A 14,562-nucleotide genomic window follows, 5' to 3' on the forward strand; every position below is an offset into this window, starting at 1 on the left:
GCAGCCATAGGGAGGACACAACCCACAGGGAACAGCTATTGTAGTTGAATCCTGACTACTCCAAATCCATGGAATTGCCATTCCACACGCCTGCCGGAAGGATATTCTGTTTAATCTGACTATTGAGGCAACTCTAATCTAACATATGGAACTCAATATCAGTGTCAAGTTTTAAGGAGCAAACATGTCCTACTGCAACTCCCACAATATTCTGTAGTCCTCCAGTGCTGGGATTAGTTTTGCCCACACAGCTACACAGAATACAAACACACAAGATGATGCAGTGTAAGCAACATTCTTCTTCTGCATCACTTCTGATGGTCGTGCACTAAAGTGTGTAAATCCTGCAAGGAGAAACCATACCTCAGTGCACAAAAAGAATAATCCTGTGTGTGAAGCTTCACATGAGTTTCCAGAGGGTAGTAGGAGCACACTAAACAAGCCTCCACAAAACAAAAAAAAAATACTCTATACAGCTAGAAGCATTCTGTAGAGAATCACCATTTCATTGCAAGAGAAATACACTCAGATTTGTCATTCCAAGAAAAGCCCTTTATAATGTGTACATTTAAGGGTTTGAACTCACGTTTTTCAGTGTTAGAGGCTAAATATATAAAATACACAATAATGTTGATAAGAATGCTCTTCTCACGTTTAAAAATGATAGTGAGAAAGTGGCTCGTTTGTTATCATTTACATCGGAAAATTATCAGGGAAAATAGCAAACAGAAGCAATAATCTCATACAGTAACAGGCTTAGAGAAAACAAAAGTTTGGGGGCAGATTATTTATATTGCTTATACCAACCTACTAAAAGCTTCGGAAAGATTATCCTTTCAATGACAATGTGAACTATAGTCAGCAACAAACACTAGATTTCACAGAAACACTTGCAGTTGTTTTAAATCTATTCTGAATACATTCCACTGTATATGCATTCTTTAGTAAAAACAGTAATAAAAAACTCATTTCTACTTGAAAAGCCTTCTGAGTTTTAGCTGCAACATAACATAATGCATATTTAGACTAGCATGTTATTTAGTAAAAGATGTCCAAACAAGATGATTTGATGTTGGAATAGTCATCTCAGAACAACCAGAGCAATGTAAGGTAAAATAATTGTCAAGTCAATCTCTAGCTTACACTTTATTGCAGAAATAAATTGAACTCTGCTCTAGCTTTTTGACACGTAATTCTGATACTAATGGGTTCAAATCCATTTCTCTTTGCTCTCCTTCCTAACAGGAAGCTTTATGTAATACTGTGTCAGAAATCTACCAGTTACTGGCTAATGTTTCCCTTAAATAAAAAGTGTCTGCCTGTAATACTATTAACAGCTGCCATCAGTTTACAGTAATGAGCTGCAGTTCATCACAGTAGCACTAGTATGAAAATTAGAAGCTTCCATGGAGCTTCTCAATTTGCAAAAAAAATTATCAGTGCCATCATGAGCAGACGTGTATAAGCAGACATTGGCTATTTAAGGCTTAAAGGCCAGCTCTTACACCAGTGCAACTATACACAACCATTATAATCAGTTGGTGATACCATAATAAGTGCTAAATACTCAGTGATTCTCTTTTGGAAGGGGGGGGAGTCAATATAGAAGTACACTGCTATTTTTCATGATTTCCCAAAACAAAACACAACTTCTTTGAATAACCTGTTCCAGGATTTTACCACTGTCATAATGAAAAAATAATTCTTCCGTATAACAAATCTATATCTACCATTTTTAATTTAAAACCGTTACCATCTGTCCTATCACTACATGCCTTAGTAATAAGTTACTCTCCATCTTTCTTACAAGCCCCCTTGAAATATTGCAATGACAATCCTGATGTAAACACTTCCCAGTTATAAAAATAGAACTGAAACACATTTCCATGAAAGAAAATTAACACCGGAACTGAAAAAAAAAAGGAGGTATTTAATCATAAAAAAAAGTTTTTAAAATGAAAGAAAATAAGCATGTCACATCACTGACATCAAGATCAACACAGTGCTGATTTTGTTTATGGCACTTATAAGATATTTTTGACATTCAGAGTGACAGATGCCATCATAATAGGAAATTAAACACCTGGCCATTAGTCTTCTGTAAGCATAAACCAGGGTAATATTTCAAACACAGTATGTTTGCAATGATTAGAAAACACTGGCATCTAAAATTTTCTTAGTGAAACCTCGAAAAGTTTATGAACTTAACACCGTCATGCCAAGAGAGAAAATTTTGTCTGGACAGCAGTTGTTCTACTAACATTGATTATTGTCTGCGTTTCCTAAACTGTGTATTCATTACTTTTCAAAAGATGACACGTCACAACAACTTTGGATTATTTCATGGAGATGCACACCGTACTGTACTTACTAACGCTTCACATGTACCCTCAGCCTATTACAAGCACAACAAAATTATTGATCCAAAATAAAATTATGCATACTTGAAAGTATTCCAACTTGGAATAACCATCGCTTATGAATCTAATTTTATACATGACCAACATAGGCACAAGTTTCAAAAATGGAAAAAGTATTTTTCTTCAGAACTGAGGTATGTTCAATTGATTTTCTTTTTTTAATGTTGAGATGAACGTACAATGTATTTCAAATGTCACTGCTTTGTTTCTTACATAAATAACACTTCACGTGGCTTCTTCAGTAAATAATTACTTCAATTACTACTATACGTATTCTAACCCTAAGCACTTTGCACTTTCAACTTAGTACAATATTAAAACACTTTCTAATGAAAACATCGGTGAAACTACTTTTTAGAAGTTCTGAGGCTCCTTTGGAATAAACCATTATGTTTACTAATACACATTTCAGATAATTCAAGTCCTTCTCATAACGAATGTAATGGATCCATATTATCATATGCTACAGTTCTGTAAGTTCTTACAAAATGTGCATCATGAGTCTGGCTATGTCATTTCTTTTTTCCCCCCCTCAGGCTGAATGGCATATGTTTTATGAAAATGTAGTTTACTTACCCTGTACTAAATGCAGTTACATAAAAGATGTCAAAATGCACTCAAAATAGCCTGTCTCATATTTTAAAGGCATGCAGATATACATGTAAGAAACATCTCCAATAATGATCTCCAAGTTGTTTTAGGACAGTAATAGAGACCTGAGAAAACTAAGAAGTCCAGTGCCAGTGATGAATATATACTGAAAACCCAATGAAAAATAAAGGTTGTACAGGCTGCAAGCTTTTTTTTTTGGTTACTGTTATCTTTAAAAAAAACAACAAATTTTGGAGTTGAAGAATAAACTAAGATCTCTGTGAATCTATAATATTCAAATACATTAGCTGTCTTAACTCGGCATCCTGTTCAACTTCTAAAGAAAATTAAGTAATCTTATGCCCTGCTCCATAGTAACACATAAGAAAAACAAGAAAATTTCAGCCAGTATTCTATTCTCAATCCAGCTGCAACTGAAGTAGAACAGGGAGAATGCCTTCTAAGTAAATAACATTTGATTATTTGATTTTAACCTTGGTTTTCTTTCTAACTATAGATAGTGATCAAATCCTAGTTATCAAATATCCAATTTTTTCCTCCATCCTTCTCAGTACGTTTTGTCAGTATCTTTATGATGGAGAACTCCTAATGTATTTATCAACACTTACTGAACAAAATTTGGCACTATTAGGAAACCCCTTATGTTGGAAATTCTTTTTTTAATCTCAGTGAAAATATCACTTCTGAACATGATTCAGACAGCAGAGCTGTTCAGAATACATACACATACAAGATATATTGTATAACCTAAATGTGCATTGGTATAATATGGTTGCTGTTCTTTACAGTAATTAATAACCTCAAAGATAATTTTAATCTTTTCATCACTTTGCTGCATTCAGCTCTTATCTCTTCTCAAATTCAGCAGAAGTAAATTTGCCAGTACAGAGATCATCTTTCACTAGTGTGGCTACTGTATCTGGAAAATTGATTGCCCACACCTTAACTAGAATTTCTAGGTATGGCCCCAAAATGACATAATTACTATATTCACCTGTAAAAATCCTCCAACTGAGGCATACTTGCAAGTTTTTTTTTTTTATAATTTATCACATGTACACACATTTTTATTCTCCTTAGTTATCAAATTAATCACTGCTTCTAACACCTTTAATGACATTCTAGCTTAGAAGCAATCGTGCATCTGAAGCACTGTCTGTTGCAAATACTTGAAATGCAAACTAGATGTGACATTTGTTCATCCAGTTTTCAGTTTCACAAAGAAGGTTAGCAAAATCATAGACAGTGTTGTAGAGGCCATGGTTAAAATTAATGGGAAAAAAACCCTACCCAATAAAGAACATTGTCCAGAAATAGACAGTAGCTCTGTGATACATGTATAATTAGAGAAATTGGTGGCTTTACCCATCAGAATGGGTGTTCTACAGAAAATCCTATTTTCTTCATTCTCCTTTTCATGGTTATTGTAAGCGTAATCATAGCATGATTACAGTCCTTATATGGAATATGCCAGTCGTGGGGTTTTTTTGTTGTTCATTCCAATATCAGCGTTAATTGAATTCATTGAACAAATGACTAAAGGAATCCACAGTTCAGATCTTATGAGACCAATTGACTTGCAAGTCAGAAACCATATGGGGAGACCAGAAGGCCAAATTTTACACCTCAGAGGCATATTATATAATGGTTCCTTCTTCCCATAAATGTAAACCATTAGGTACCTTTTTCTATTTTTCCTTGCTAAAAAAAAAAAAAAAGATTTAACTAAGAACATGACATGCCTGATGTTGAAAGTCCAAGTTATAAAGGAGTTTGATTACTAGTTTCCCAGTGAAAGAAAATTAATACTGATTCTAATGTAATATAGGGAAAAGCATCAAATAGAATAAATTTATGATAAATTTCTAAAAGTAATTTTGAAGAGATTCTGGCTCTCACTGCTGTGCTACATAACACAGTTCTATTACCTACCTCTGTTACTGAAGTACAACAGGGAACTAACACATATATAACATAAGAAAGGAAGCAATCACTCTGAAAAAGACTTATGTATGATAGTGAACAACAAATTAGGCATGGGTTTCCATAGTGACAAAGTAACAAAAGGCTGCTGCAGCTGTCTATACTAAGAGAGCAACAGAGCAAAGGGACTAGAATTTCTTCTTTGTAAACTGGCATGCTAGTGAACTCAGAATTGGCTGTTAAATGTCACTTCCATATTATGAAGAAAATATCGTAGGAATTGGAAGAGGAATAATAATAAAAGCAGGAAGTTCTGCAAGAAGTAAAACCATTAAGTGCTATGGATTTGGATTTCATGGTTGGATTCTCTGCTATCTTCAATATGCAAATTCCAATGAGTACTTTTTCCTGTGCATCTCCTCTGTGGCTTCTCTGATGCTGAATAAGAAATGATCTCATACTACAGCCTTTCTGCCAGTGGGAACACTAATGGGGTCTTTTGCCCATCTGGCTGTTTACTTTCCTGAAAAGTACAGGAATTCCTGTCCAATGGGGTTGAAATTGGCTAAGAGTTAAAAAGCTATTGAGAGAGAAGGGAGTGGAGAAAGATCATTAACCACACAAAAATCTAGGCTAGCAAGCGTAACATAGACTGTGTGATCATATGAGCCTTGTTTCCTCCGGAAACTGGGCTAATTATCAAAGGGTTGAGAAAGATTCACTTATGAAAGTCCAAAGGTCCCAAAGCATAAAAATACTTAAGCTGAAGTGATCTGTCATGCAGGACAGGAAGAACCAAACATGATAGCTAGGATAAGAAATAAATGCTGAAGAATGTGATAACAAAAGTACATGTTAGTCAAGGATATTTTGTATCAGGAGAAGTTATTATTAAGCAGAATTACAACTAAGAACAAAGTGATTAAATACAGAAAACTTTTAGGCAAAATATCAAGCAATGGCATTAGCGAGAGGAATCTACAGAAAGATCTCCAAATAAAAGTAGTGAAAGCTCCATGTCTTAAGACAAAACTGTACTACAGAAAAATGGAACAATACATGGACAGTGAGATTGACAAGAATATCTCAAAGGTTTTTCCTCATATTTCTCTCTAGATTCATAATACACCACAGAGCACTAAACACTATAAAAATCACTACTTTCTAGTAGTTGAACTGAAAACTAAATGAAAAATACATGGTGTTTGTATGATTCTTGCCTTTCCACCTTGCCTTTTTCATTCACTTTTTATCAGTTTGCCACTGTTGGATGTCAGTGTCTGATACAACAGAAGAAAAATGAAATGAATGATTGCTAAGCCAGATAGTGAAAGGTGGTTACTTGTTTTCTCATGATAAATTTGAAACTAATTTCATTATAAAAACTTTAGTGTGAAATATTAAGGAAGGCTGAAGAGATTCTTACCATGTGAAAATTCTCAAATTTATTTTAAATCTAAGTAAACTAGTTAAGAATTTGAAACAATGAAAAGGAACATTAAGAAGAAAATGTAATATACATAAAACGTAAAACTAGTACATTTAGTAACATCACCTAAATGGCTGAAACCAGGCCTGGGACGTGTTAACACAAAGATCTGCCTACCTATCACATTATCCATATGTTACAGCAACAATAAGTATAATTTATACAGACAGTTACTTACATGGAGTTAAGATATGTACTTCTGCAAGTCAAGAGATAGAAGTTACTTACACATTAGTGCAACAGCACTAAGCAATACAACATGGTATGGTTTTTGTTATTTTACAGCAATAAAAATAATCAAAATGCACAAACTAGGTTAAACAGAACATTTGAAATAGCAATTTCTAGAATTCATTTAATATAGCTGAGATGCAATGACTAATACTGCCCATGTCTGCTAGCACAAAGACCTAAATAAGGTTCCAGACTAGATTACGTTCATGCAGGTCTCATTTTAACGGAAATTGAAGAGATGAAAAAAAGATTACAGGAAGACACATTATAAAAATCAGACCTCACAAGTCAAACTTAATAGTGAAAACGTCCTCTTCCATGTAGACAACCATGAAAACAAATATCCTGTAAGCACTAGATATATATTGTATCTTTCTGCCAGATCTCTTTGCCTCCTTGAGACAGATTCTCATTCATCTCATGACTATATAATTTGATCGTAGTTGACTAAGGCACAGCAGGGGAAAAGGGCCTGTCTGATAAACTATCAGGCTCCAGGAAGACAGATAAACAATTTCATGAGTTCTAGTTGTAACAGTAATGGTACAGTGGTGGATATAAAGATATTAGTCTCATAGAAGTACAAGTATCGAGCTTCTCCAGTTTTTCTCTGTTATAAAATGTGGGGTTTTTTTCCCCAGTAGGTGAAAAAAATCAGTCTGATTGTGATAAACAATAAAATACCAGAATAAAATGCAAGTAATGTGTGGAAAGTGGAATTAAATCTTTGTTGACTTGTCAATGTGAAAATAAAGACTGCTTATTTTCACTCATTTTAAACTAACAAAAATACTTACTTGCTCCATTTGTTTATCATGTTTTTGTTGTACTTGTTTCTTTTTTTTTTTTAATGAAAATAAATGTTATTTAAAGGTAGATGAAGCAGTTTCCTATCAAGTTCTTTCACATATAAAGATAAACGTTTTTCACAGGGCTCACATAAACATGCTACCTCTCTTCTGTTACAAGACACAATAATAATACCTGTTTGGAAGGATAACTCGTTGTAGATGTTTTAAATGAAGGCTTAAGTGATAAGACTTGAACACCAATGGTGGACTTGGTTTTCATATACAGATCAGATAAACATATATACATTATTGTATATCAGCCATTATCAATACAAATAATACTAGGTGGTAATTCTTATGCTGTCTTAGCAATGATTACCTGTTTTAGACAGCAGAAAAAACCTGGTGATATCCAGTCAAGATGATAATTGCTTTTACTTATCAAAATTCAAAGGACTGAAACACGTTTTACAACAAATTAATAGTTACAAGCCCTGGACAGCATCTTTTTTCTTTTAGAAGGAAAATATATTCTTGTATAAGCCATGTTTAAAGCTGTCATACTACTTAAATTAATATGTACTTACCTGTGATTCTTTTACATTTTCAACGGTGAAGTTGAACCAAACTCGAAAGCGTGGGTTACAGGTATCTGGTCTGATGAAAAGGTCATACTCAAATTCTGTGATGTGGTCCACTCTTCCAAGGTTACCTACAAAAAAACATGTGAAAAATAATACATTTTAATAAATGGATAAGTTCTAGGACAAGAACTACAAACAGAAAAGTTTTAAAAATTTAATTTTGCTGTTTAAAAAGTATGTTATATGTATAATGTATAATGGGCTTTACGATAGCACAGAATTATTTTTAAATGACTGAATTATGATCACAAAGTAAAATACGTAGGCCGCTTAAAGTAATTTATTTCCAGAGAAATTTCAACAGCCACAAAGAGCACTACTTGATACAGCAAATTCTCAACTAGAAAACAGTATTTTCCTATCTAGTCTCCAACAACAATGAACAAGAGCCTACATGCTATGTTCATGAAAATCTGAGTGGCCATCTACAAAGTGGCTTGTATCTCATGTTGCTGTAGCCACTGCTGAAATGCACTGCCCACCACTTCACTGTGCTCACACCTATGGCTTTCTACAAACATTCAGCACATGTCAAAAAATTTCAGTGGGTCCATTTTTTCCTCATAGTGGAACTCATGGAGGCCCCTTGCCTCATATACACTTCCATGTCAGATGCAATTTTGTCAGACTACCCTTCTGCTGCCATCTGTCACATCACAACAAAATATAATGGAATACTGGTGTGAAGGTTCAACCTCTTCTGCTATATCACCAACATTTACTTCTGATGTCATGGGCCAACACAATAAATTAGGAGGCATTACTTCCAGAGCAGCCCTCACACGTACCAGTAAACAAAATATACGTGAATACACAAAAAAGACAATTGCAAGGGCTTTTACTATTCAAATTGACCTCTTCTCTAATTTTTTCAGTTAACAAAAATGATAGTAGAATGTTTATATCAACTTTTTTCCTCCACTTCATATGTATATGACAAAAACAATTTTGTCACAATTTACTCATCCAAAACAAATACCACCCTATCACACCTTATAATTTGAACTTTACTCTTTATTACAATTTATGCCTGTAAAACAAACTAGCACCGTACGATGACCCAAACTGTTTTTGTGGTTTCAGATATATTTGTGGATGTAAATATGTATTCCCATGATGGATATATGCTGTTCAAATAGTTACTTATAACATCATTGAAATTAACAACTTCCTCCTCAGCAAGTCTCATCTCAGTCAGTATGACTGATCATTGGTAGCACACTACTAAGCATGAGAAGAAGTAGGAAAATTTGGATCATCAGCTGCTTTGGGGTGAAGAAGCAGTAAATAACATTCAAATCTGTTCACCAGTAGATTTGCAGAATTTCTTCGTTAAATTGTTACTGGCTTTGCCAGTTGAACAGTGAGCACTTTCAACTTTCCCTATTTTTAATGTTACCCTCTACTTTTCTGCCCACAGCCTCCTTTTCAGAGGAATATTCTTCTCGCTGATTCTCACTTCAGAAAACCTCTTCATGCTAACAATCTGTTCCTAATCACTTCCCTGAAGGATACATTTGGAATTAGAAATATTTGGGGAAGAAAAAAAAGCTACATGGTGCAGCAAGAATACCTTTCACAAACACAGATAACATCACCTGCTCTGCAGGGACTGTGGTGAGGAGACACTGGGCCTGCTCCAACGGCCCCTCCTCAGCATACGGCCAGGCCTCTCAGCAGTGCTAGGGGTGAAGGATTGCTCAAGAAAGGGCAAAACATGGCACACAGGCTGAGGGGACAGCTGAGGAGCAGCCCTGCAAGCACCACAGCCAAGGCAGGAGGCAGTGATGGGTGCTCCAGGTGCTGAGGCCCAGACACCCAGCAGCCTGTGCAGGGAGCACACTGCAGCAGGGGGCTGTTTGCTGAAGGCCCTGCAGCCTGGGCAGGATGCACACCAGATTAGGGGAACATGTGAAGATAAAAAAAACAGAGCACAGAGGGGCTGTTAGAAACTGAGCACCTGCCATTCTCCATGCCTCTGTGCCACTCACTGTGGGGGGCAGGAATAAAGGATCCTGGGAAAGAGGGAGGGGTGGGGAAAGGTGGTGCTTAAATTTGTCTCTCTCACTCACTACCTAACCCTATTTTAACTGGCAATAAATTGAAAAGTTTTCTCTAAGTCAACTGTTTTGCCTTTGATGGTAATTGCTAGCTGACCTCCCTTTGTCTCAAGCCATGAGATTTTTTCCATCTTATTTTCTTCCCCTCCTGTTGAGGAAGGGCAGTGAAAGTACAGCTAGGTGGTCTGATCAGTGTAGCAGCATAGGTTGGATTCCATTTAATTCACATAGGGTCACAGGGAAACAAGAATAGGAACAGGCTGCTTTGGGTCACAGGTCCCAAAACCTCCCTGGACATAGCTTAAAGCATGGGCACTCAGAGTCACAGCAACTCAAGTGGTCTGTGTGGTATTGAAAGATCCTCTAACATGAAGGCAGCCAGCTGGGTGAATACAGACTGTGGAATAGGTCCTGCTTGTAAACCACAAGGTGTAAAAGTCTCCACTGATCCCAGCTACTCCCCATGCAGAGCAAGTTACCTGCAGCACAGAACAGGAGGCACAAAATCTGGCGGAAAGATTTCCAGATGAAATGTAAGTCTAGATGTTTTTACTTAAGTTCGAAGATCATTAAGAACTTCAACTTGCAAGCCATGGAAAACTAAAAGATCGAGTGAATAAATAAAAACAGAGCAAAAGGAGATCTTGATTTTTTATTTTTATTTTTTTACCTACCACACATCTCAGCTTCTGTTTTAATATCAAAACTGGTCTAAACTGTTCCAGGGACAGTTTGTTCACTCAGAACTACTTTTCTGCATAGCCCAGGGGGTTCCTGAACTAGAACCCGACAGTGAAATCACTGGTGTTGAAAAGCCAGAACACTGAAGGCCAGTCTGCCCTCGGAGAGATACATACTCAACAGAAACCCAGCAGCAGCTGCAACAATTTAACCACTGAGTGAAGGATTTCTGATGGACTCCCAAAACAACTTTATTCAAACCAAGTATTGGGGATAAATAGAATACTTACCTGCTTCTTAACACAGTTTTTTATTTTTATGAGTTGTATCTCACTTTATTGCCTTTTGCCTTCAGAACTGCTCCTTACTAGGTTCCTGCACAATACATCTCAGCTGCTGCAGTCACCTGCAGCCATATGCAGTTTAGTATCATTTATACTTTTCATTAGCACAGTACTTCTCTGTCTTCCAGATGCTAAATAGGCTAGACCTAACACTAATGCCTCTGGTAACCAATTCAACAAGTTCCTCATGCTCAATAGGCTATTGTTCATGGTACCACAGCCTTTGCTCACAATCTGTCAGCCTAATTTCAACCCACATAGCAATATCATTAAACAAGACAGCAGTTTTGGTACAAAGAAGCCTAGAACTGCAAGAACAAAACACTTCCTGACTTTCATATATGCTTCATAGAAAATGAACAATGCCATAGAATTTTATTTTTTGTATCGAAGAAGGAAGCCTCCCAATATTAATCATAATCAAAGTTAAGAACTTCAGTGATGTTGGGAAATAATTCTCACACACTAGAATATATATTTCAGTACTACACATAACACAGTGAGATGCATTAGAGACTAGAAGATTTTAAGAGACCATCACTGTATAGTTTGTGATTTGCATGTTTTGGGAATAACCTCATAGAATTTAAGATTTTAATTTTACATTTATCTTAAATACTGTTATTAATGAAATAATGTGGTCTGTACAAGAAAAAAACAAATTAAGCAGCAAGATTTGAAATTTGGCATTTTAAGATATTTCTATTTTAATTCTCTTCTTACAGCTCGGGTGCACTTGTAGTTGTGAAATGACTGACTATATCTTAAAAGTAAAATAAGCAATTTGTTGGAGTAGTCAGCACTTCAATAAACCATTGTGGACTTGGTCACTCAGAATAGTTGTGGTTTTTTTCCCCCCTATTGTTTTACTTTACAGAAATACTGGCACTTTTTTTTTTTTTAACTCAAAGGAAGATGTGAACAAATTAGGTTCCCAAATGTCTACAAACTGACTTTCACTTAGCCCTGAGGTTTCCCTGAGGTTTGTTTTTAAGACATGCTCAATTTTCAGTCACAGTTCTGTTCAATACTCTTCGCATGCTGAGAAAAGAGACATCCTTTTCTTTAATCATTCAAGCTGAAATTTTTAATTATATTTGCTTTACAGAGTAATGTTTAGTGCAATGCTCTCAAAATGCAAGTAGTAAAAGGGGTCAATGACACGTTTCAAGTTTCTATAAAAGTCAGGAAAAAAAACATGTTACTATTTATTAATCATGCAACACACACTTAGTCCTCATAAAATATTAACATATATTGCTTCCTACATCAATAGTAAGTATGCTTTACAAAAAAAAAGAAAGAAAACCTGTTTAAGAAAACACTTGCTAAACTTACTATGCATTTTAACAATTATCATAAAAATGCTAGAAAAAAATAGATATGTTAAGCAATCCTAAAATCTTCTTAAACCACACATTGTGCTTTCCTACAGAGAATTTTAAGATGAAAAATAGACCTTGAGGGTCTTAGACAAGCCTGAGGCAATATAAAGAAAAAGGTCAAACACTCTGCTAAAAAGGACCGTTATCTTCAGAACAACAACTTATCAGCCAGCTTGCAGCCCTGCTTATTTACAGTTATTGGTCCCAGAGGAAGTGCACTTCAGCGCAGGGCGCGATTACTTTGTAATGAGTTTGCCAGAAATGGTAAAGGAAACTAATTTGTAACAATGTGCTGTTCCCTGCACATGAACTTTCTCAGACACTTTTTTGTCCAGCAATGAATAACTAACTTCAGCCTCCCTAATAAGTAGTGAAAACAGAAGTGCACTAAAAACAACTAAGTTGCAAGCATGAATGTGCTGAAATATCAGTGATTATCCCTCTCAGCTGTCCATTACAGTACTCATGATGACCACCAATTCCCCTGTGGTGGATATATAGAATGCAGGTTTCAGGGGGTGGATTTGCACATGAAAATTAACACCATTTGGAAGAAAATAGCCTGCACCTGTCACAGATTAGCAACAAAAGGTCAAATGCCTCCTTTTACACCTAGAGCACTTGCATATTGTGTGCCTTGCTTATAGGAGCCTAATTCTAGTTTCTTAATTCCAAATAGCGAGCACTATGGTGAACTGCAGAGGGGTGGGGAAAATTAACCTTGGCTAAAAGCTATCAATAAATCTATTGATCAAGTTACATATGAATGGAAGGAGCTGAGGCAATCTCTGCCTCTAAAAGAGGTAGTTTTTCAAAAAGAGAATTACATAAAGTGCTCTTCTGTTTTTGTCAATATGCTGCCAGGTTTTGAAATACTATTTTTCATCCACACAATAAAAATCTTGACAAGTAAGCAATAGAAAAATCACTAATACACTTGCAGCTGCATTTCAATCTATACAAATTCTTTAAACAAAAACAACCAAGGAACAGATTGGAACGTATATCATTTTCACCAGCTGAACCTGAGATCAAGTCCAAAGATCACCATACAGTATTAATCTATATTTTCATGCAATTCCATATCTTACAAAATAAGGTGAAATCTAGAAAGTGGAATACTCCCAATAGCATTCATACTTAAAGATCACAAAACACATTGAGATAATGCAAAGAAATTTTACTGATATGTCCTAAATGGAAGCAGAACCATTGGGATCAAGATCTGTAAAAACTTTCTTGTGCTTTTTTCAGAAGAAACTAATCTTACACACATCTAATACCACCAGTTGTCAATTCCCACTAGCTTTATGCTGTTTATCTGTGGAAAGATTTTATAAAAGTAGTTTAGCACTATCAGGACCAAACCACCTCTAAATACCATTTGATTTTTAAATAGGAAAAACTATGATGAAATAACTATATCTAAAAACCTCTGATTGTTTTTGTATCATCTGGACTTCTGCCCAAAGCATATGTCAAATCAAGATTCATGAAACTGCAAAGAACATGATTTGAACAAAAACAAATACCATAAGACACACATACGCATGTGTAGACTGCAAAATTAAATATTTAAATTATTGAAATTGTATTTAAAAGCTGTAAAGTAATATTTACATCACTGCAGTTAAATCAATATTTTGAAAATAATCACAATACTCAACAAAATTTAGCATTTTAAGAATCTGACATTTCTTGTAAAACAATGCTGATGATCTTAACAGTCTATCAAAATCCACACAGCCTTAAAAAAATATTCTGGATTATCAAACAGGCACAGCATTTCAGAAGTATATGGCAGGATGCTTCATACTTCTATTGGTAGTCTCTTCTCTATCCCCCCCCCCCCCCCCACTTCAATTAAGCAAGTTAAAATTGCTGTGCCTTCATTAAATTTTAAAGTTTCTATCAATAATGACATCCAAAGGGCAGCAAATGAGCAGATTTTGCAATTCTAATTGTGGAAAGGGACTTTA

At 35.4% G+C, this 14,562-nt stretch overlaps 1 protein-coding gene across 8 annotated transcripts in view; it reads right to left on the reverse strand.

Annotated features, from left to right (window-relative positions):
- The window catches only part of BEND5 (BEN domain containing 5), an 840,137-nt gene that overhangs the window by 788,781 nt on the left and 36,794 nt on the right, over nucleotides 1-14,562 (reverse strand). For 6 of the 8 annotated variants that reach the window (XM_001235270.7, XM_046944497.1, XM_046944499.1 and 3 more), the window contains one exon: nucleotides 8,057-8,181. In XM_001235270.7, coding sequence (XP_001235271.5) covers nucleotides 8,057-8,181 — 125 coding nt within the window. Of the gene's footprint in view, nucleotides 1-8,056; nucleotides 8,182-9,686; nucleotides 10,012-14,562 lie in introns of those variants that run through there. The other 2 variants (XM_046944498.1, XM_040704668.2) reach the window with 2 other exon arrangements.

The sequence above is a fragment of the Gallus gallus genome, chromosome 8 (genome assembly GCF_016699485.2).
Source record: "Gallus gallus isolate bGalGal1 chromosome 8, bGalGal1.mat.broiler.GRCg7b, whole genome shotgun sequence".
Classification (NCBI taxonomy): domain Eukaryota; kingdom Metazoa; phylum Chordata; class Aves; order Galliformes; family Phasianidae; genus Gallus; species Gallus gallus.